The sequence below is a fragment of the Ursus arctos genome, unplaced genomic scaffold (assembly GCF_023065955.2).
Source record: "Ursus arctos isolate Adak ecotype North America unplaced genomic scaffold, UrsArc2.0 scaffold_12, whole genome shotgun sequence".
Taxonomy (NCBI): domain Eukaryota; kingdom Metazoa; phylum Chordata; class Mammalia; order Carnivora; family Ursidae; genus Ursus; species Ursus arctos.
In genome coordinates this window covers 35,716,574-35,737,059 of record NW_026622786.1, presented here as the reverse complement: position 1 = coordinate 35,737,059, position 20,486 = coordinate 35,716,574, and the positions used below count along the sequence as shown (strand labels likewise).

Genomic DNA, 20,486 nt, shown 5'->3' with positions numbered 1-20,486 from the left:
CTTATTAAAAAATAAAATAAAACTGATTTCCTTCTTAAAGGAAAGAAAAAAGAAGCTATCATAAATACTTGAGGATATCTAAAGATAAACTAATAATGCAGAGTATTTTTAACAGTTTCCCCACAAAGATCAGTAATTCACCTCTGTTTTATTTAAAATATACTTCAATCAAGAAGCACAGGGTGGGGGATGGGTGAAATAGGTGATGGGGACTAAGGATGATGAGCACTGAACAATGTATAGAATTGTTGAATCACTATATTTGTACACCTGAAACTAATATAACATTGTCTGTTAACTATACTGAAATTAAAATAAGAAACTTAATAAAATGTAAAAAATCATTTTAAAAAATGAAGAATGGGATGCCTCGCTGGCTCAGTTTGTAGAGCATGCAACTCTTAATCTTGGGGTCATGAGTTCAAGCCCCACACTGGTGTACAGCTTACTTAAAAAAAGAGATATTAAAAAAAATACATATTTCTGTTATGAGTTAAACTGTGTCCCCCAAAGGATATGTTAAAATGCTAACTCCTGGTACCTGTGAATGTGACCTTATTTGATGTAGGGTGTTTGCAGATTGCTATGGACTGAATGTTTGAATGTTTATGTCCCGCATCTCCACAAATTCATGTTGAAGACTAAATTGCCAATGTGGGTGATATATGGAAATGGGGCCTATGGGACGTAATTAAGTCATGAGAGTGGAGCCCTTATGAATGGGATCACTGCTCTTATAAGAAGAGACCTGAGAGAGATGAATACCTTTCTGCCCTCTTTGCTCTAAGGACACAGTGAAGACAGTTATCTGCAGATAAATGGTGCTCTCACCAGACACTGGGTCTCTCGGGACCTTGATCTTGGACTTCCCAGCCTCCAGGACTGTGAGAAAGAAATGTTTGTTTTTTTAAGCTACCGAGTCTATGATACTCTGTTACAGCACCCCAGACTAAGACACAGATGTAATCAAGTTAAAAAGAGATTATACTGGATTGGGGTGATTAGGATCTACTAATGGATCATAGGCACCACTAATCTAATGGCTGGTGCCTTTATAAGAAGAAAGTATTTGGACACAGAGACATAGGCACACCAGGGAGAAGGCCATGTGAAGATGCAGGCAGAGATTGGGGTGATGAATCTAAAGCCAAGGAATACCAAGGGTTGGAGCCAACCACCAACAGCTAAGAGAGGCAAGGAAGAGTCTTTGGAAGGAGCACGGCACTGCTGACACCTTGATTTTGGACTCTGAGCCTCTAGAACTGTGAGAGAATACATTCCTGCTGTTTTAAGTCATCCAGTTTATGATACGTTGTTACAGCAGCCCTAAGGGAGCCAATTAGTTTCTCCAGCAAAATTCCAGTTGCAGGACTTCCACTTTCTGCTAAAATGGAGCAACAATGACCATGGTTCCTACCTGCAGCAAATAATAAAACCAGACAAAATATAGGAAACATTTTATAGACACAGGACATCAAACAGTACAGTCTAGTGACTGCTTAGAGTGGGAAAATAAGAGATGACACTTAAAATTACCCCGGCTTATTGCCTGAAAAGAATATCCAAGCTGCAGCACAGGCAGGGGGACCCTGTCAGAGTCCAGCAGTCTCCCCGAGTTGATCAGACAGAGGTAGGTGTCTAGAGAAGCCAAAGCATCTAGAGAAAATAGGGCAGAGTACTGGACAGGGAAGAGCCGCACAGAAATATCTGAAAAGCACAGCATTTGTGTCGTCAACTAAGTACTGAATGAATGGTGCATTCAGGTGAGACAACTATTCAAGGCTGGGGAAAGAATTGTCTAAAAGGAGTGGAGGGAACAATTCTTGGAACTCAGAACTGGAAATAGTTTGTGTTTCTACCAGTTAGAGTGAAAAACTTCTTAAATTAGATGATAGCAGTTGAAGTACTCAGAAAGATTTAGTCTCGGTATTAGGGACAAATTCAGCCTAGACTAAATGCTGCTCTGGTCCCTAATAAAACTTAAAATCAAGACTTGAAAGGAATCAATTGTTTCTAAATAACCTATGTTCCAGAATTAAATCTAAGAATAATATTAGGAATATAAATATATTTAGCACCCAAGAAGATAAAATTCACAATGCCTGACATCCAATAAAAAATTGCCAGGCTTTCAAATGAGTAAGAAAATATGATCTATAGTGAGGAGAAAAATCATTCAGTAGAAACAGACCCAGGAATGACACATATGATAGAATTCATAGAAAAGGACATTAAAGGAGTTATCATAACTATATTCTGTGTATTGAACAAGGTCCGGTCATAAAAAGATTAACTACTGGGTAGCTCATGGAGATATTTTAAAGACTCAAATCAAGCTTCTAGAGTTGAAAATAGAATGTCTGAGATGAAAAATATAATAAATGAAAAAATACAATAAATGTGACTAACAACAGGTTATATGTCTATCATAAAAGAAAAGATTAATGAACTTCAGATATAGCGTTAAAAATTATCCAGAATAAAACACACAGAGGAAAAAAAAGACTAAAAGTAAAATAAACAGAGTCCAGTGAGTTGGTAAAAACTTCAAGTGACCTAATACGAGTCTCCTAAATGCAGACAGGGAGTGTGATGTGAGACCAAAAAATATTTGGGGAAATAATGGCTGAAAATTTTTTCCAAATCTGATCAAAATTATAAACCCATAGATCCAAGAATCCCAAGCACAAGAAACATAAGAAAACTACACAAGGCACATCACAATGAAATTGCCTAAAACTGGTGATAAAGTGAAAATTCTTAAAAGAAGTCACAGAAATGATACATTACATAGAGAAAAATAGAGATAAGAATGTCAGAAGACTTCTCATCAGAAACAACACAAACCAGAGCAGTGAGACATCTTTTAATGGAAGAAAAGACTGGCAACATAGAAGTCCAATATCCAGTAAAAATAGCTTTCAAATATGAAGGTAAAATACGCAAATGAATACATGAAACAACTGGTAAAACTGAATAAGGTCAGTAGGCTGGCTAACAGTACTGTACTCAGGTCAATTTCCTGGTTTTATTATACTACAGTTACAAGATGCCACCATTGGAGAAAGGTCAGTGAAAGCTTCATGGGACTGACTCTAATACTTTTTTTTGAAACTTTCTGGAGGCTACATTATTTCAAAATAAAAAAGTTAAAAAAAGAGGAATGTGACAAATTCTTTTTTAGATAACACAAAAGCTGAGAGAATTCATCACTAACATACCTGCACAAGAAACATGAAAAGAAGTGCTTCAGAGAGAAGTCTTGTTGTACTGTTGTAAGGTACTTATATTATATGTGAAACAGTATAAAGTCGCTTGAAGGTAGTCTGTGATAAATTTAAAATGTACACTGTAAACCCTAAAGCAACTGCTGAAATTAAGCAACAAAGAGTTATAGCCCATAAGCCAATAAAAGGAGTAAAATAGTATTAAAAAAAATCAGTCTAGAAAAGGAAGAAAAATGGAAAAGAGGAACAAAGAATGGATGGGACAAATAGAAAACAGCAAGATGATAGATGTAATCCTAACTGTATCAATAATCACATTAAGTGTGAAGGGTCTAAACACCTCAATTAAAAGATGGAGACTGCTACATTGGATAAACAAGCAAAACAAGAAACCCACTGTAAATATAAAGACACACATAGATTAAAAGTAAGAGATGAAAAAATATAACATGCTAACACTAATCAAAAGAAAGCTGGAGTTGGGAGTAGATTTCAGAGCAAAGAATATTAGTAGGGATAAGCGAATGTATTAGAGTTCTCCAGGGAAACAGAACCAATAGGAAATATATATATATATATACATACATACACACACACACACAAATATATATATAAAGTAAACATTATATAAATATATATAATATAAAGAAACATATATATATGGAGAAGTTTAGGGGCACCTGAGTGGCTCAGTCAGTTAAGCCTTCAACTCTTGATTTCAGCTCAGGTCAGGATCTCAGAGTTGTGAGATCCGGCTCCGCACTGGTGCTTAAGATTTTCGCTCTCCCTTTGCCCCTTCCCCCTTAAAAAAGAGACGTTTAATATAAGAAATTGGCTCCTATGAGTATGGAGGCTGACAAACCCGAAGATCTGCAGCTGGCAAGCTGGAGACCCAGGAGAGCTGATGGTGTAGTTCCAGTCCCAACAGGCTCAAGACCCAGGAAGAACAGATGTTTCAGTTCACATCTACAGACAGGAAAACACTGATGTTCCCAGCTCAAAGGCATTCAGGTAGGAGGCATTTCTTCTTACTCAGTCTTTGGTTCTATTTAGGGCTTCAACTGATTGGATACTGCCCACCCCCATCCTCCGGGCCATGGGGAGAGCAATCCACTTTACTCAGTCTACGGATTCAAATGTTAATCTTATCCAAAAGCACCATCACAGACACACCCAGAATAAGGTTTAACCAAATATTTGGGTACTCCATGGCTTAGTCAAGTTGACACATAAAATTAACTATCATAGAAGGTCATTTCATAATTACAGAGGGGTTAATTTATCAAGAGAGTTTAACAAACTTACATGTTTATGCACCTAATAACAGATGTTTAAAATATATCAAAGCACAACCTGATAGAACTAAAAGGAAAAACAGAGAAATCCATACCTGCAGTTGAAGGTTTCAATACTCCTCTTTCACTTATCCAGAGAATAGGGAGACAAAAATCAGTGGGAATACAGAACACTTGAACATCACTATCACACAACTTAACATAACTCATGTTTACAGAACACTCTACCCACAACAGCATAGGTATTCTTTTCAAGATAGACCATATTCTGGGGCATAAAATAAGTCTCAATAAATTTAAAAGAATTCAAGTCATACACAGTTTATTTTCTGACCACAATTAAACTACAGTAGAAATAAACAACAGAATGATACTTGAAAACTATCCAAACCATTGGATCCTAAATAACACACTTTTAAATAACTCAGAAGTGAAAAAGAAATCAAAAAGGAAATTAGAAAGTCCTTTGAACTGAATGAAAATGGAAGCAACATACAAAATCTGTGGGATGCAGTTGAAGGCAGGGTTAGAGAGAAATCTATAGCACTAGAAGCTTATACTAGAAAGGAAAAAAAATCTTAAATCAGTGACCTCAGCCTCCAGATTAAGAAACTTGACAAATAAGAGAAAACTAAAGCCAAAGTAAATAGAAGAAAGGAAATAACGCCAGATGGCACACCACAAACAATGGTGGAATCAAATTAAACAACTCTCTAAAATGCCACCAGTGTAATAGAACCCTGGAGTACAGTCTTCTTACTCAATATGTCTCCCTTCTTGTCCACTCCCACTGTAGTCAACTGCTTAGGAAAAAAGCTTCAAATGACTGGGCTCACCTTTAAAACTAGAGAACAGCAATCTTGAGATTCACCATGCACCATTTCAGCCACGGCCAAAAATATAATTCACATATCCACTAGTTATCATTAGAATACCAGAAGATGTAAGTTTACCCAAAAGGCTCCAAACACCTGGACAGCTTATCAAAGGGAAGTAGAAAGGCATTTGAGACAAAAATATCCAACCCTTACTAATGAGGGGTTGTCAGAGGACTCCCAAGGCTCATGCTGATACTATATCATAAGCAGAGTCAATTAAATTCAAGCCGAGAAAAACATTGCTTGTTCTTCCGAGTTTGCAGAGGAAGCACTCAAAGTTCCAAGAGCAACACCGTCCAGTGCAATGAGAAAACCTCACCCTTAGTATGGGTCCACGTTCAGACAGAGATCCAGAAAAGATTGTGCACGCTGTACCTTTATGAAGGATTCTATTACACAGTATTTACACACACATTATTTACGCATGCTCTCACTGCTCTAGACTGTGTGGTCTTTAAAGTAAGGGACCACATCTTTATATCCCCAAAACCTAGCTCAGTGCAATCATTTATTAAATGTCCTTTAAAAGGCAAGCACAAGCTAAAGGGTTATAACCCAATGGGATAGCCTAGAGACTTAGAAAAACAAAACAAGCCTTCAGATCCAAGTTGAAAGCAAAGAACAGAGGCTTATTATCGTTTCTCTGAGTTCAATTAGATTTTAAAAACATTTAAAAAATGGATTTGTTTCAAGTCTTCAGTGAGAGTTTGGGTGGGACTGGGTTTTATCTGAACCAGTCTGCCCATCCTTTTCCCACAGAGCTCTGGAAGAAAGCAGAGAGCGATGACTCACCAGTTGGCACAGTTCTTAGTTCCTATGTACTGACACCAAATTGTGTTCCAAAAGAGAGGCGTTTACAAAGGATTAAAACCTGGATGCCCGGGCCCTGGAATGTGGCTCACGTTATAAGCTTTCCAACGTGGTGCTAAATTAACTGTGTTTAGTTCCAGATGGTTAATGACTCATAAGTGGAGAGGTGACTTCAAGTGGAAATTGTCACAATTCTCAGTTTATGCCACTTCAGAAGGCTTCCCTGAGTTTGCTCCCCTTCCCATCCTCACCCCTACCTCCTTCTGTGGCCCCAGCTCTTAGGGTTGCAAACCCCTGAAAACCGATGGCCTAGCTATGAAAGTAGGCCCTTTCTGGTTCCCTTTCCTGGACTGAGAGTAAAGGATTTCTCTACTCAAAATAGTAGAACGATGACCTAGAAAGTGGCGGAAGCCCAGAGAAAAGAAAGATGAATGAAATCTAGATCGATTGTGGTAACAAGAAAAGAAAATGAATCCATGGGGATGTCATAATTCACTATGATCTTCTCATTCCCACCCTCCCCTCCTTACCTTCCGCAACACAGGCGCTCATGAGTATGCGCGTACACGCGTGCCTCAGTGCACTGGCCCAATACCCTCTTCACATAGGCACGTGGCTCCCTTCTGAGTTTCCACACTTTGTACTTCCTCTTCCTCTGTTATCTTTTATTGTTACCACGTTGTCTTTATAGAGCCTGCACAGCACTCTCGCGCCGGCTCTGACTGCCCTGGCACTTCTCTTCTGTCTTTCAAACACAGAATCCCCAAATAATACTTCCTTCATTATTTCTCATTAAACTCCACATCCTCTGGAACTTGTCATTTGTCCCCAGGTAACAGAAATAACATACATCTAAATCATTCTACACAGTGCCCAGCAAGGAAGCAAATGTAAGTGGAGATGAATGTCCCCATCCCTGCTTTCTGATTATGACAATGTGCTGACGATGTTGACAAGACGGTAACGATCCCATTCACTTCAGTCTGTACCTCCTTTTAGAAGCTAGACTCGCCAGTGGCTGAAAGACTTCAACATGAATGAATCTGAAAGTGCTAAGAAAAAGGGAAAGGCTGGCTCTATAATGGTGAGGTGGTAACAATACAAAAGAGAAAAAGAGGAAACACTCATAAAGGGAGTGGAAACTCAGGGAGTCAGGACAGTGCAGCAGAAACGTAGAAAGGGCATGGGCTTTGGAGTCAGATAGGACTGGGTTAGAATGCTTGTTTGGTCACATTCTAACTGCCTGGTCTTGGGCAAGTTGCTTAACTTCTCTGAACCCCCACTTTCTAAGCTTTGAAAGATGTCAACATGTTCATCTTAGACGATTTTCATAAACATTACATGAGATAACCTTAAAGGCATTTGGCTCGTGTCAGATGTCCTGTAAATGTTAGTTCCCTTCCCTCCCCTCTCAGAAAGAAGGATCCGTCGAGATAAGAATTTCCAACAGCACCCAAATGGCTACTCTTGTCTGTAATCAATGCATTTTAAGAGGCTCATCTTAAGGTTCTTGACTTCAGGTGTTTTCTAATACATCCTGAAGATGCACATGCCCTTTGCAATTGCGAGCTTCAAAGGGAATGTGTATGTGAGTGCCTATGCATAACTGTGCCTGACCCCTCCCAGCCATCGAAATTTACCCACTCGACAAGTCCTCCCATCCTTAAGGGGTGGGACTCTAAATTAGACGTCCCTTGTCTGCACTCCTAAAGCAATTTGGTTGCACTGCACTTACAGCATAGATCACTGTACTGTATTACCTGCATCAACATCTATATCTCCCCCAGGCTGCGAGAGCTGTGATGGCAAAGCCTAGATATTATTCCTCTTTGTGTCATCCCCTAGCACAAAGCCTGGCATAATACCATATTTATAGGATTGACCTGAATGACCAATCTTCTGGATCTGCAGTACTTCAGTATATATTCTACACTTTGTCATTCCCCAGCAGCCTTTCCCACAGTCTCAGAAATTCAAGCATTGAACACATATTATCTTTGTCCATTAAGAATTGACTGTTTAGGGGCGCCTGGGTGGCACAGCGGTTAAGCGCCTGCCTTCAGCTCAGGGCGTGATCCCACTGTTATGGGATCGAGCCCCACATCAGGCTCCTCTGCTGGGAGCCTGCTCTTCCTCTCCCACTCCCCCTGCTTGTGTTCCCTCTCTCGCTGGCTGTCTCTATCTCTGTCAAATAAAAAAAAAAAAAAAAAAAGAATTGACTGTTTAGGTGATCAAAGTCACAAACTTCCAGTTATAAAATAAATAAATCCTGGGGATGTCATGTACAGCATGGTGACTATAGTTAATAATACTGTATTGTATATTTCAAAGTTGCTAAGAGAGTAAATCTTAAAAGTTCACCACACAAGAAAAAAAATTGTAACTATGGGAGATGATGGGTGTTAACTAAAATTATTGTGGTGATCATTTCCCAATAAATACAAATATTGGACCATGTGTGGTATACCTAAAACTAGTATAATGTTATATGTCAATTATATCTTAATTTCAAAAAAAGAAAAAAAAGTTAGAAACAACTACACACACACACACACACACACAAGGATTGGCTGCTTAAAAACTTTTTTTTTTCCTTTGGAGAGCTAAGACCTACTCAAAGGAAAGGAGGTACAAGATTTAAAAGAAATGCTTGGGACTAGCCTCAAAGGGCTCTTTGCTTTTTACTTGTTGTCATAACCTTGGGCACCCTACCCCCACCCTCACAGCCAAGGCTGAAAAACACTTGCGTAAGTCTCAGAGACACAGAGTGTTCGAGGTGGGTGCCTGGGGGGCTCCGTGCTTGGTAACTGTTGTGAGGGTGACCAATGGTTGTGGGAGGTGGCGGCTCTGGCTGCCTCCAGTAACAAAGCTGATGGCGATGACTAAGTTATAGTAGAAGTATCTCTCAATCTCTGAGTTCCTCCTTTGTTGTGACACATCTCTTTTTCTTCAGAGGAAATAGGAGCAAGCTTAGGCAAGGGTCCCTGGTGCAGAGGGAACCCTCTTTTATTGTTTAACTCATTCATTACCAGACTCTTGTGAAGAAACTGGGGCCCACAATTACTGAAAACCACAGGAGTCCAAGAAACATTTAGAAATATATCTGACTAACACCCACAGTCAGTTGTTAGGGGAGGTCAAGAAGTTGAGGGCAAGTTTCTAAACTTTAAGGCAGATTTCATGGAGGGCGAATCCCATGTTTGTTTTTTTTCTTAAAGATTTTATTTATTTGTCAGAGAGAAAGAGAGAGAGCACAAGCAGGGGGAGTGGCAGGCAGAGGAAGAAGCAGGTTCCTTGCTGAGCAAGGAGCCCGGTATGGGACTTGATCAGTATGGGACTTGATCGATCCCAGAACCCTGGGATCATGACCAAGCCCAAGGCAGACACTCAACCGACTGAGCCACCCAGGCGTCCCTCCCATGTTCTTCCTTAAAAGAATAACCTTTGGAGACAGACCCTCTGTTCTCCCTCAACAGCTCTGTGCCCTTGCACCAGCTACTGACTCTACTTAGCTAAGCCTCAGTTTTCTCATCATTTAAATGGACATAAAATGGAATGCTATAACCAACAACGGTATAAACATTACATAAAATCACTAACTTATCTATATATATTAACTCCCTAGTCTTTGGCAGGCAAAACCCAGGTCCCATAGATCTAACTATTCCCATGGCTTCCGTATGCTGAGGCCACGAGTCAGCTGTCAATACTCCTCAGGCATGGTGTTTGGTATCTGGCTGGTCTCTGGGGCACTTGAGTGCATGACCCCTGAGCTGGGGCAACCCCATTATCTTTTATAGGTGAGGAAACCAAGGCAGAATGTCACAAGGCTCACTACTGCCTGTAGGCAAATTTGCAATTCCATGACACACAAAGCTCAAGTGGTTTCTTAAATGGTCACTGGGACTCCAGTGCCAGCCAGAGAATTGGGATGCATGGACTTTTAAAATCACTTCATTTATATACCATTTATCAAATGTTTTTGTAACTTGACTTCATCTAGTCCAAAGAATGAAGAATATTCTCTAGAGGATAAGGCTAGCTCATTCTATGCTAATTGTAGTAAAAGTGAAGATAATGATGGCACTTAGCTGTAGCAGTAATTGGAATTTATTAGCCACTTACTCTGTCCCAAGCATCCTGCTGAGCATTAAATGTATCTTACGTCTTATTTCACATAATCAGCCCAACAGCTGGAATCCTCCTCTGTACTTAGTTCTCAGACCAGCAAAAAGCTGCAAGAATAAATTGCTTCAATTTTTCTGTAGGATCTGGGTGCTCAAGTACTGTGCCCAAATCAAATCTTTTCTAAATTCTGAATGTGGTATGTGTGGTTTTAAGCAGGCAATTAAGAGACAGGTATCTCTGGAAATAAAACACAAGAGGAGAAGCTTAATTCTTAATCATTTGAATCTGGAGCCATTTGGTAGTGACTGATAATTAATATATATCATATTGCTTAATCATATTTAGAAGATGGATTGCAGGGTGGAGTGGGAGAGGTGCCTTCTAGTCTGTTCCAATGAAATGTTTCTGTGTTATCACTAGATCATAAGTTCTATAAGGTGAGGGGGTTAGAAATGCCTGGCTTCCTGTGGACAGATGCCAGGTATAGGAAATAAACAGATACAGTTCCCATTGGTTACAGATGCCCTAAAAAAAAAAAAGTGTTTCCTATCATGCTGCCAAGGCAATACTAGCTGGTTATAACATAAATTCAGGGGGAGAAGAAAGAAGGAAACTCAGTAGTGTCTGGGAGTGAGTGAAGTAGAAAATAAGAAAAAAACTCATTCCAATTTTGTTTATAAAGTACAAACTCCTACAACTGACTTAAGTGGCAGCCCTGACTCTTAAGTGAATGAAAGTCTGGTCAGCCTGACAATTAAATGGAGCCCAGGGTGCTATTTCCTGATATTTTGTGAGTGGTTGGGAGCAACAGAATGCTGGAGCAGGACAGGTTCTAGAGTCATTCAGGCCAGAGATCACAACTGGCAGCCCCCAGATAGTGCCTTCTTTGATTTTCCTAGGATTAACTTAGATGGCATTTTAACATTATTTTAATTGCCAACATTTAAAAAATTAAAGGACTTCACAGAAAAATCCAGATCTCTGGTATCCTTTACAAAATGAGAAAACAGGCAAACAGTGGACCTTAATTTTCACCAGTCAACCTCTCCGACCCCCATGGTTGGTCCCCACTAACACCATCATTCTCCAATGCTGCGGCCTAGTGTCAGCCACCACGAATCCTTGAGATGGTATTTTGTTACTTGGATGACCCCTGTGAGCCATTCAGTGCATGTACCCTGAACTCAGGCAACCCCATTATCTTATAGATGGGGAAACCAAGGCAAAACCTCACATGGCTTACAACTGCCAGAGGCCCGGTGTTATGACAGGCCAGGCCATTTGCAGACCTAGCTAACATCTCATGCCAGTTCCCCAAAGGACACACTAGGTGCACTCTAGTCATGAATGGTCAAGGCTCTGTTTCCCTCTGTGTCCAATGTCTTTCCCTGTATCAGATTCTTGCTCATCCTTTCAGACTCAGAGTATTTCCACCCTCGCTCCCCAGGCAGAGAAGTGTCCACACAGCATTTTGTACCCACTTCCACAACAGATTGCAGAGTCCTCCAGGGGAAGGTCAATGTTAAGGCCCTCTTTCTGATGTCACTAGTGCCTATCACAGTGCCATGACACACCAGGAGCTCTGAATAAATCTGGGGCTCAAAGGGGATAATCAATTTGTCCTCAGATACATAAATAATTATATTCATAATGTCTAGTGGAAAAAACAGATTAATAGCATATTCAACCCGTAAGGCACACTCAGACTGATAAGCTGTCAAGTAAGTGACCTTGAAAACTTTATCTCTGTGACAAATGAAATTGCTATCAGTTCAAGCCTTACTCCAGACATTGAGACTCCTTGATCAGTGTGGCTTGTGAGGTATCAGAAGGACCCCAAAGGTGCTAGATATCTTCCCAACTAGCCTGCTGAGGTGCTTAAAAGCCCACTGTATAAACTTACTTACATTAAGGCTTTTCCTGTTAAAATGAACACCCCTTCCCCCTTCCTCCCCAAGAGCCAGTACATTAGGCAATTCTCAAAGATTAGCACAGCTTCAGTTAATTTACCAACTATTTTTCTATCTGATGCATTTATCCTGGAATATCTGGGTAAGTTGTGATAGAGTTAGATAAAAGTAAAATTCTAGGAAACGGAACAGGCCTAAATGCTTGAAGAGATGGGGAATAGGCAGTATGCACCATGCTTAAGTACGAGGCTTGTTGGAACCAAGAAGCCCTTGTGTCCAATTCTGCTACCTCCTAGCTGAGTGTCTTTTGGTTAACCACTTACCTTCTGTGCCTCCATTTCTTCATTAGATAAAAAAATGGTGTCAACGAGAGGATCTGCCTCAATGGGGCATTGGAGAATTAAATGAGTCAACATACAGCAGGCATTCAAAACTGTGCCTGACATAGAGTGGTCTAAGTGTTTGCTTCTCTAATTAGGAGAGAATGGCAAGAAATTTAGCCCTGAAAGGGGCTGCTCCTGCTCTCCAATCTCCTGGTCCCCTTTCCCAATGCACGAGTGAAGGATACAAGGTCTAGAGAGGATGAAGAGCTTACCGAAGGCTGCAGGCTAGTGGACAGCAGAGCTAGATCTTCCTATCAGGGATCCACCCCCCCCCCCCGCACCCCACCCTCGCCTTGGAACTTACTGATGAGAAAGAGAGAAAAGGGTTGTGGGAGACCCAGAGAAGCCGAGAGCGAATCTAGCCTCTCTCCCTTCTGGGGATAATAGGACCCAGCCCTTTGGGACTTCTCCCCAGAGTCAATTCCATGTCCCTGCTCTCGGGTGGGCTCGAAGTCGGAGCAAACGCCACCCTCTGACACACACACACCCACACCCCCGCGCCTGGGCGTACCCTCTAAGTCTGGCACAAGGCGGCAACTCGCTGCCCCGCTGGGAGGACGACTCAACAGTGGGGTGGACGGGAAAAGTGACATAATCCGGCCGCGGCGCCCTCCGCGCCAGCCTCCCACGCAGCGCGGGGTGGGCCTCGGCCCTCGCACGGGTGCGGGCTGGGGCCCGGGCTGGGCCGCCGGGGTGTCCCGCGCGCTCGATACCGCCCGCCCGCAGCGCCTGAGGCCCCGCCGCGCGAGGCCCAGGCGCCGGCACTCCGCTGCAGCGCGGTCTCAGGGCCCGCTTCGGGGGCCGCCGCCGCCCCCCGGAGCTGGATGACGGAGTCTTGAAAGACTTTCACCAAATATGGGCCGGGGCTGGAAACGTCCTAAGGCGCGCGCCTCCGGAAACCTCGAGTCCAGCCCACCGCCGCGACGTTGGGCGCGCTGGCCAGGCGGCCGGCAGGGGGCGGCGGGCAGCAAGCAGCCCCGGCGCGCCGACTGCTCCAGCCCTGGGTCTCCCCGCCGCGCCCCCTGCACGCTGTCTGCGCAGGGGTGCTCAGGACAGCCGAGGCCCTCCCCGCGCGCCGGCCACCCAGTTCCTGCCGCTAGCCCGATTACCTCCGGCTCTCCCTACCATCACTCCACAGGGTGGGGGTGGGGTGGGGAGCCGGAGCGGGGAGGAGGGAAAGGATGGCGCGGGGGCGGCACCTTAAAGCTGACCTTTCGTCGTCGCCATAAATTGTTCTGTTCATTAAAGTGGCTATAAAAAGCGTAGTTGTGAGACGGGGTGTGCAGGCGAAGACCTGACTGTGAGGGCACATGCACGCGCAGACACACCGCTATCAGAGGCACTCCTATCGTCCAAGGCAGTGGTTCTCAGGGTGTGATTCCCCAGGCCAGCAGCAGCAGCAGCATCGCCTCGGGACTTGTTAGAAATGTAACTAGTAAGAAACTCTGGGGTAGGGCCCAGCAAACAGTCTTTTAATCAGCCCTCCAGGTGATTCTGAGACACGACGACGTTTGAGAACTACCGGTCTAGGGCTGGGAAACTGGAGTCGACAGTTTCAGGGTGATTATTATTCTCAGTTGCTGCCCGACAGTGAACCCTTCTTTTGGTGACCTGAAATTCCCTGGCAGCAGCGGGGGAGAGATGTCCCCATCACTGAGCTCAAAGCCAGGAGCTGCCGAAGACAAGCAGCTCCTTCTCTGTGCCTTGCAGCCCAAGGAAACAACGCGGGCCGTTATTCACTCACGGGGCGCCGGTGCAGGGAGGGAGTGAGGAAAAAGAGCAAAAGAGCCATGCAGAATTAGCATCCGAAGACACTTACCCATAAACATTTGCACATTTCCCCTCTAATCTGTCAACGTGAACTGATCTGCAGCTCTCAGCGGAGGAGGCGAGAAGGCGACGGGACATCTGGGGTTTCTGGACCATCCTTAAGCAGGACGTGAGGAGCTGCAGTTCCTCTCGTCTGATGCCGTCGTTTACTAGCAGGCGCACCAGGACATAGTATACGGAAAGGCTGTGCACATAGGTTGCTCCAGTCTCTCCCTCTCCCCCACCTCCTGGCCCTGTTTGCTCCAGCTCCCCACCCTCCTCCCACAACGTACTCCCTGCTTTAAATGGGTAGCTGATGGTAAGGTTCTCTAAGTTTCTCCTCTAGGGCAAACATCCTCCAAGATTCCCCAACTGAAGCCCAGAAACAAACCCACACATCCTTGTTAGAAAACTTTAATCTGATTTTTAAAGGAATCTCTGGAATGGCCTGTGTTTCAAAGCTGTGCGGCAGACGAAATCTCTTTGCGTATCTTCCGTCCCGCTCAATAAAAGAGCAAGGTATATACACCGGCCAGTTGGATCATCCACTATAATTTTATTTCAAATCATGATAGATTGCGTGAAAAACAAGGAATTCCAAAGAATTTCCTGCTCTGGGAACAGAAGTTAAGTCTATATTTAACAACATTTGAAGCTGTCAAGAATGCTTTGTGGTTGGATAACAGAGGCAGAAAAATGTTAAAAACGCAGGCTACTGCTATACCCAAATATGGAAATATTGTTACGTCTGGTGTCTGATTCACCATCTGGAAATACTTACAACCATGAAGTCAAATAGAAAAGACTCCACAACAGAAGCCAGGAACACTCCTCTCCATTCTCTCCCCACGACCTCCTCCCACCCTGTACTGCGCCTACTCACCCCCATCCCCAGTCACTTCATTAAGACGGAAACAATAATGAAGCTTTAATGCAGGAAAAAATGTTTTCCAAATAATAATAGATGGACTGTCTTGAGTATGAAGTAGGGCCCAGATTTTCCTCATTTTATTTGCATAGCACCTGACAAGCCATAGTCTTGAAAAGTAAGCCCTGCACCCCAAACCCCCTCCAACAAAGCCTGAGAGATCCTATTCCCAACTAGCAAAAGCTTCTTAGACTTATGAAAGGGCACTTTTGAATGAATGAAATTTAACTCTTTCCTGCCACAGTTCTCTTTATTGGAGGATGTTTTCACTGCAATAGCTTCTCATTGTGATTATCAGAGTCATTCACAGAAAAGTTGGCACTGAAGGAGTTCTTAAGCAAGACTGCTAAATTGTGAAGACTGAACAGCCCTTCACTTTTAAAAGGACGAAGAGTTCTAGAGCACATAGAAAGATTAGCATAATTATTTGTGTATGTTTTTATTAAAATTGCATAAGAAGATAGTTTTTGAAATTTTGAGGGAAAATTTATCAGTCACACGAATGATACTGATGATGTTAAAGCAAATTGCTTTGTAGGGGGGTCTTCTGAGTGTGTTGAAGACAGAATAGGATCTTATATTCTTTTTTTTTTTTTTAAGATTTTATTTACTTATTTGACAGACAGGGAGACAGCCAGCGAGGGAGGGAACACAAGCCGGGGGAGTGGGAGAGGAAGAGGCAGGCTTCCAGCGCAGGAGCCTGATGTGGGGCTGGATCCCAGGACTCCAGGATCAAGCCCTGAGCTGAAGGCAGATGCTTAACGACTGCGCCACCCAGGCGCCCCAGGATCTTAGATTCTGCTAACAGTTTTATTACAGAACATTATAATCTCCTATTTCTTTGTACTTGACTAGAAAAGCATTGCAATCCATTTGAAATGGGAGGCTCCTAAGTGGTCCCAAGGAAATGTGTTAAAAACCCCTCAAAACTTTCAGCTTTAGATCCACTGGGAACAATGGTGCTGGAATCTGGTTTGGCATTGCAGTATACACAGGTGATGATCTCAGGACAAATCCCTGCAAGGTGGTCCCCTGGGCTTTTGGCTGGCTGCTTAGTTAGCATCGCCTCCCGCCCGCCTGCGGAGGGAGGCTGGAAGGGCTTACCCAGTCTCCCGCATCCGTGAGGAAGTAGAAGTCAGCCTCCCGGAGAACTCCCTGCATTCATTTCCTCTCGGACTTCCAACCCAGGCAGTGGGCTGGAACTAAAGTGGGAACCTCCAAAAACAAACAAGTACGACATACCAAAAAAGGGAGGGGGGCGGAAGGGGGAAGACCTCTGCCTGGGAATCTGCCAGACAGTGGGGGAAGTTGATTTTTTTCCCTCTTCTCATTCATAAATGCCACTGAGGGTATTAATTTGCAATACACTTAACCTGGCTAATAAACACCATGCCAAAGCTTTGGGACTGGATTCGAGCATGCCTCTATGAAATCCACAAATAGATTCCTGGCTCACAGACGCACTCCTCCTCCCCGTTCGCCTGTCAATAGATAACTTGACTCTCACCTTCTCAGTAAACAAGCAAACAGCTCGCTGCCTTCCCGGGTGAGGGCTTCCAAGGCTGCCCGGTCAACTCGGCATCACCAAACAAAACCACTTTTGTTCCTCCCTCCCAGGTCCTCCCACCCTCCCAGTGCAGGCAAAGTTCTGACCTCGCCCCCCCCTCGCCCCTTCCACCACCATTACCACCAACACGCCAGAAAGAGCCCTCCCCAACAGAAGTAGTTATTTAAAGTGGAAAAAACGGGAGATTGTTTTCTTGACGGGTCCAGGACAAAAAAAAAAAAAAAAAGGTGCAACGGAGCCAGGGGAGGCGCTTGGCAGCAGCCCGCGCCAACCAGCATTCCTGAGATGTTTGAGAATTCTGGAACTCGCAGACAGAGCCGACGTCACTGCAACACGCGGCGCCGCGGCCGGCCCGTATAAAAGGCGGGCTCTGGGCGCTTGGGCAGACCGCGAGCGAGAGCGCCCCCGAGCAGCACCCGCGCCCTTCGCGCCTCCTCGGGAAGGACCTCAAGAGAAGGACGCTTGCAGCCCGCTCGCCGCCCCCGGCCCTCGCCCTCCTGCCACCGGGCCCGCCGCCCCGCCGCCCGGACCGGAGCCTGTCCCGCCTCCCGGATCTACGGACCCGACCCGGTCTGCTGCGCACCACTGTGTTGGCGTCTTTGCTTCCGCGCTCGCCCCGACTCCTGCGCGCCACAATGAGCTCCCGCACGGCCAGGACGCTCGCCTTCGCCGTCACTCTTCTCCACTTGGCCAGGCTGGTGAGTTCTTTTGCCTCAGCTTCCCCATCCGCTCTCCCAGGCCCTTCCCCTTTCCCCAGATTGTCCCCGGCAGAGAAAACTAAACTAAAAAGTTTGGGGGCGTTTCGGGTTAGCTCTTTCTTTGGGCCCCCCCTGGAGACGCGTCGGGGGCCTTGCTGGCAGACGCAGCCGCCCGGAGTGGCCAGGCTGGACAGGATCAGAGACCCGGTGCGGGTAGAGTGGGAGGAACTCCTCCACCCCCCTCCCTTCCCTGGGCTCCTCTGCGAACCGCACGGAGTCTCACGCGTGCCTTCTCCCCCTCTCTAGGCGCTCTCCACCTGCCCCGCCGCCTGCCACTGCCCCCAGGAGGCGCCCAAGTGCGCCCCAGGAGTCGGGCTGGTCCGGGACGGCTGCGGCTGCTGTAAGGTCTGCGCCAAGCAGCTCAACGAGGACTGCAGCAAAATGCAGCCCTGCGACCACACCAAGGGGCTGGAATGCAATTTCGGCGCCAGTTCCACCGCTCTGAAGGGGATCTGCAGAGGTAAGATGCTTGTGGTTTGGCCCCTTTAAAAAAATAATAGTCCTCGTAGTCCAGAAGTTTAGTAATTTTGAGACCATGTATGGTGATGCTTTGTTGTTGGTAGCTTGGCAGAAAGGCACATGATTTCAACAGTCTGGAATGCAATTCAGTGTGTCTGGGCCCAACGAAAAGCGCATACGGAAAAGTGATTCCTGACTAACTTATTGTTCTGGTCTGGAGTCCCCGAGGAATTGTAGGGAACTTTACCATAAATTGAATTTAACAGCAGAAAATATGTATGCGTTTAAGGCCATGGTTGGGAATCTTAACTTTAGCCTCTCTTTCCTTCTCTTTTGGTGCTCTTTGCAGCTCAGTCAGAGGGCAGACCCTGTGAATATAACTCCAGAATCTACCAGAATGGGGAAAGTTTCCAGCCCAACTGTAAACATCAGTGCACATGTATCGACGGCGCTGTGGGCTGCATTCCTCTCTGTCCCCAAGAACTCTCTCTCCCCAACTTGGGCTGTCCCAACCCCCGGCTGGTCAAAGTTACCGGGCAGTGCTGTGAGGAGTGGGTCTGTGACGACGATGGTGCCAAGGACCCCATGGACGACAGTGATGGCCTCCTGGGCAAGGGGCTGGCCTTCGATGCCTCGGAGGTGGAGTTAACCAGGAACAATGAATTAATCGCAGTTGGAAAAGGTGGCTCCCTGAAGCGGCTCCCAGGTGAGTTGGGACTGAGCCCGAAAGATGTACTGCGATACATTCCTAGTTTGAAACTTCGTAGAAATGAGTACTTGAATGTGTTGGGGTCAGTATGCCTCTGAGAAATTTGCCCTCTTGTCTGTGTCTAGTTTTTGGAACGGAACCTCGAATCCTATACAACCCTTCTTTACACGGCCAGAAATGTATCGTTCAAACAACTTCATGGTCCCAGTGCTCAAAGACATGCGGCACTGGGATCTCCACACGAGTCACCAATGACAACCTTGAATGCCGCCTGGTGAAGGAGACCCGGATTTGCGAAGTGCGGCCTTGTGGCCAGCCGATGTACAGCAGCCTGAAAGTAAGTTCGTGGGGGTGCTGGTAGACCGCTCCCGGGCAGCTGGGGGAGATGTGGGCCTCTCCTCCAAGAACGACAAACCCCGTTCCTAACTTGCCTTCTTGCCTCTTTCTTACAGAAGGGCAAGAAGTGCAGCAAGACCAAGAAATCCCCGGAACCAGTCAAGTTTACTTACGCTGGATGCTCGAGTGTGAAGAAGTACCGGCCCAAGTACTGCGGCTCCTGTGTGGACGGCCGGTGCTGCACGCCGCAGCAGACCCGCACGGTGAAGATGCGCTTCCGCTGCGAAGACGGGGAGACGTTTTCCAAGAACGTCATGATGATCCAGTCCTGCAAGTGCAACTACAACTGCCCGCATGCCAATGAGGCGGCCTTTCCCTTCTACAGGCTGTTCAATGACATTCACAAATTTAGGGACTAAATGCTACCCCGGTTTCCAGCACCAGGGTGACCAGAACTGGGGAGAAGAGTGCCAGAATCACAGAGCTGTGGGTGGGGGCGGTGGGGGTGAGGGACTCATTGTAGAAGGGATGCACTGCTCATTCGTGAGTAGTATTAAGGTATTTTGAAACTGCCGGGGTGCTGGTGCAGATGGACCCTAAGGCAGCCACAATTGGAGAATACTTCGCTTCATAATATTGGAGCCCATGTTACTGCTTCATTTTGGAGCTTGTGCTGTTGATGACGTTCTGTTTTCTGTTTGTAAATTATTTGGTAAGCATATTTTTCTCTAGGCTTTTTCCCTTTCGGTTCTACAATTGTTAAAAAAAAAAAAAGTACTAGTTGATCAGTTAAAGCCTTCATCTTTTGACAGAAGTAAATGGGAGGGGATTCCATCCCTTCCTGAAGGTGACACTCTGTGAGTGTCCATGAGAGGCAGCTATCTGCACTCTAAACTGCAAACAGAAATCAGGTGTTTTAAGACTGAATGTTTTTATTTATCAAAAATGTAGCTTTTCGGGAGGGAAGGGAAATGTAATACTGGAATAATTTGTAAATGATTTTAATTTTATATTCAGTGAAAAGAATTTATTTATGGAATTAATCATTTAATAAAGAAATATTTACCTAATATCTGCGTGTGTGGCATTCAGTACTTTTAGAGATGACCCAGAGTCATTGGGAACAGACTAGCTTATTATGCATTCTTTCAGTCATTCAAACAGGACTACTTGAGTGCCTACTTTGTGCCAGGAACTGTTCTAGGAGCTTAGGATAAGAGCAGGGAACTAACCTACAAAAATAAGACAATAATTGCTTTTATCCTCAGTTGAGAAAAACCCTTGCATTT

The 20,486-nt window shown here is 44.9% G+C and overlaps 2 protein-coding genes across 6 annotated transcripts in view; one reads left to right on the top strand and one right to left on the bottom strand.

Annotated features, from left to right (window-relative positions):
* DDAH1 (dimethylarginine dimethylaminohydrolase 1) overlaps positions 1-13,319 on the bottom strand; it is a 231,930-nt gene extending 218,611 nt beyond the window's left edge. For all 5 annotated transcript variants that reach the window (XM_057310506.1, XM_057310511.1, XM_057310508.1 and 2 more), the window contains exon 1: positions 13,143-13,319. The gene's annotated coding sequence lies outside the window, so the exon portion shown is untranslated. The remainder of the gene's footprint in view (positions 1-13,142) is intronic.
* Positions 13,320-17,260: 3,941 nt separating this feature from the next.
* CCN1 (cellular communication network factor 1) lies at positions 17,261-20,267 on the top strand. The gene is made up of 5 exons (XM_026497680.4): positions 17,261-17,633; positions 17,940-18,153; positions 18,502-18,858; positions 18,987-19,198; positions 19,314-20,267. Exons 1-5 carry the CDS (start codon positions 17,571-17,573, stop codon positions 19,614-19,616), a joined length of 1,149 nt encoding a protein of 382 aa, XP_026353465.1. The 5' UTR covers positions 17,261-17,570; the 3' UTR covers positions 19,617-20,267.
* Positions 20,268-20,486: the final 219 nt, after the last annotated feature.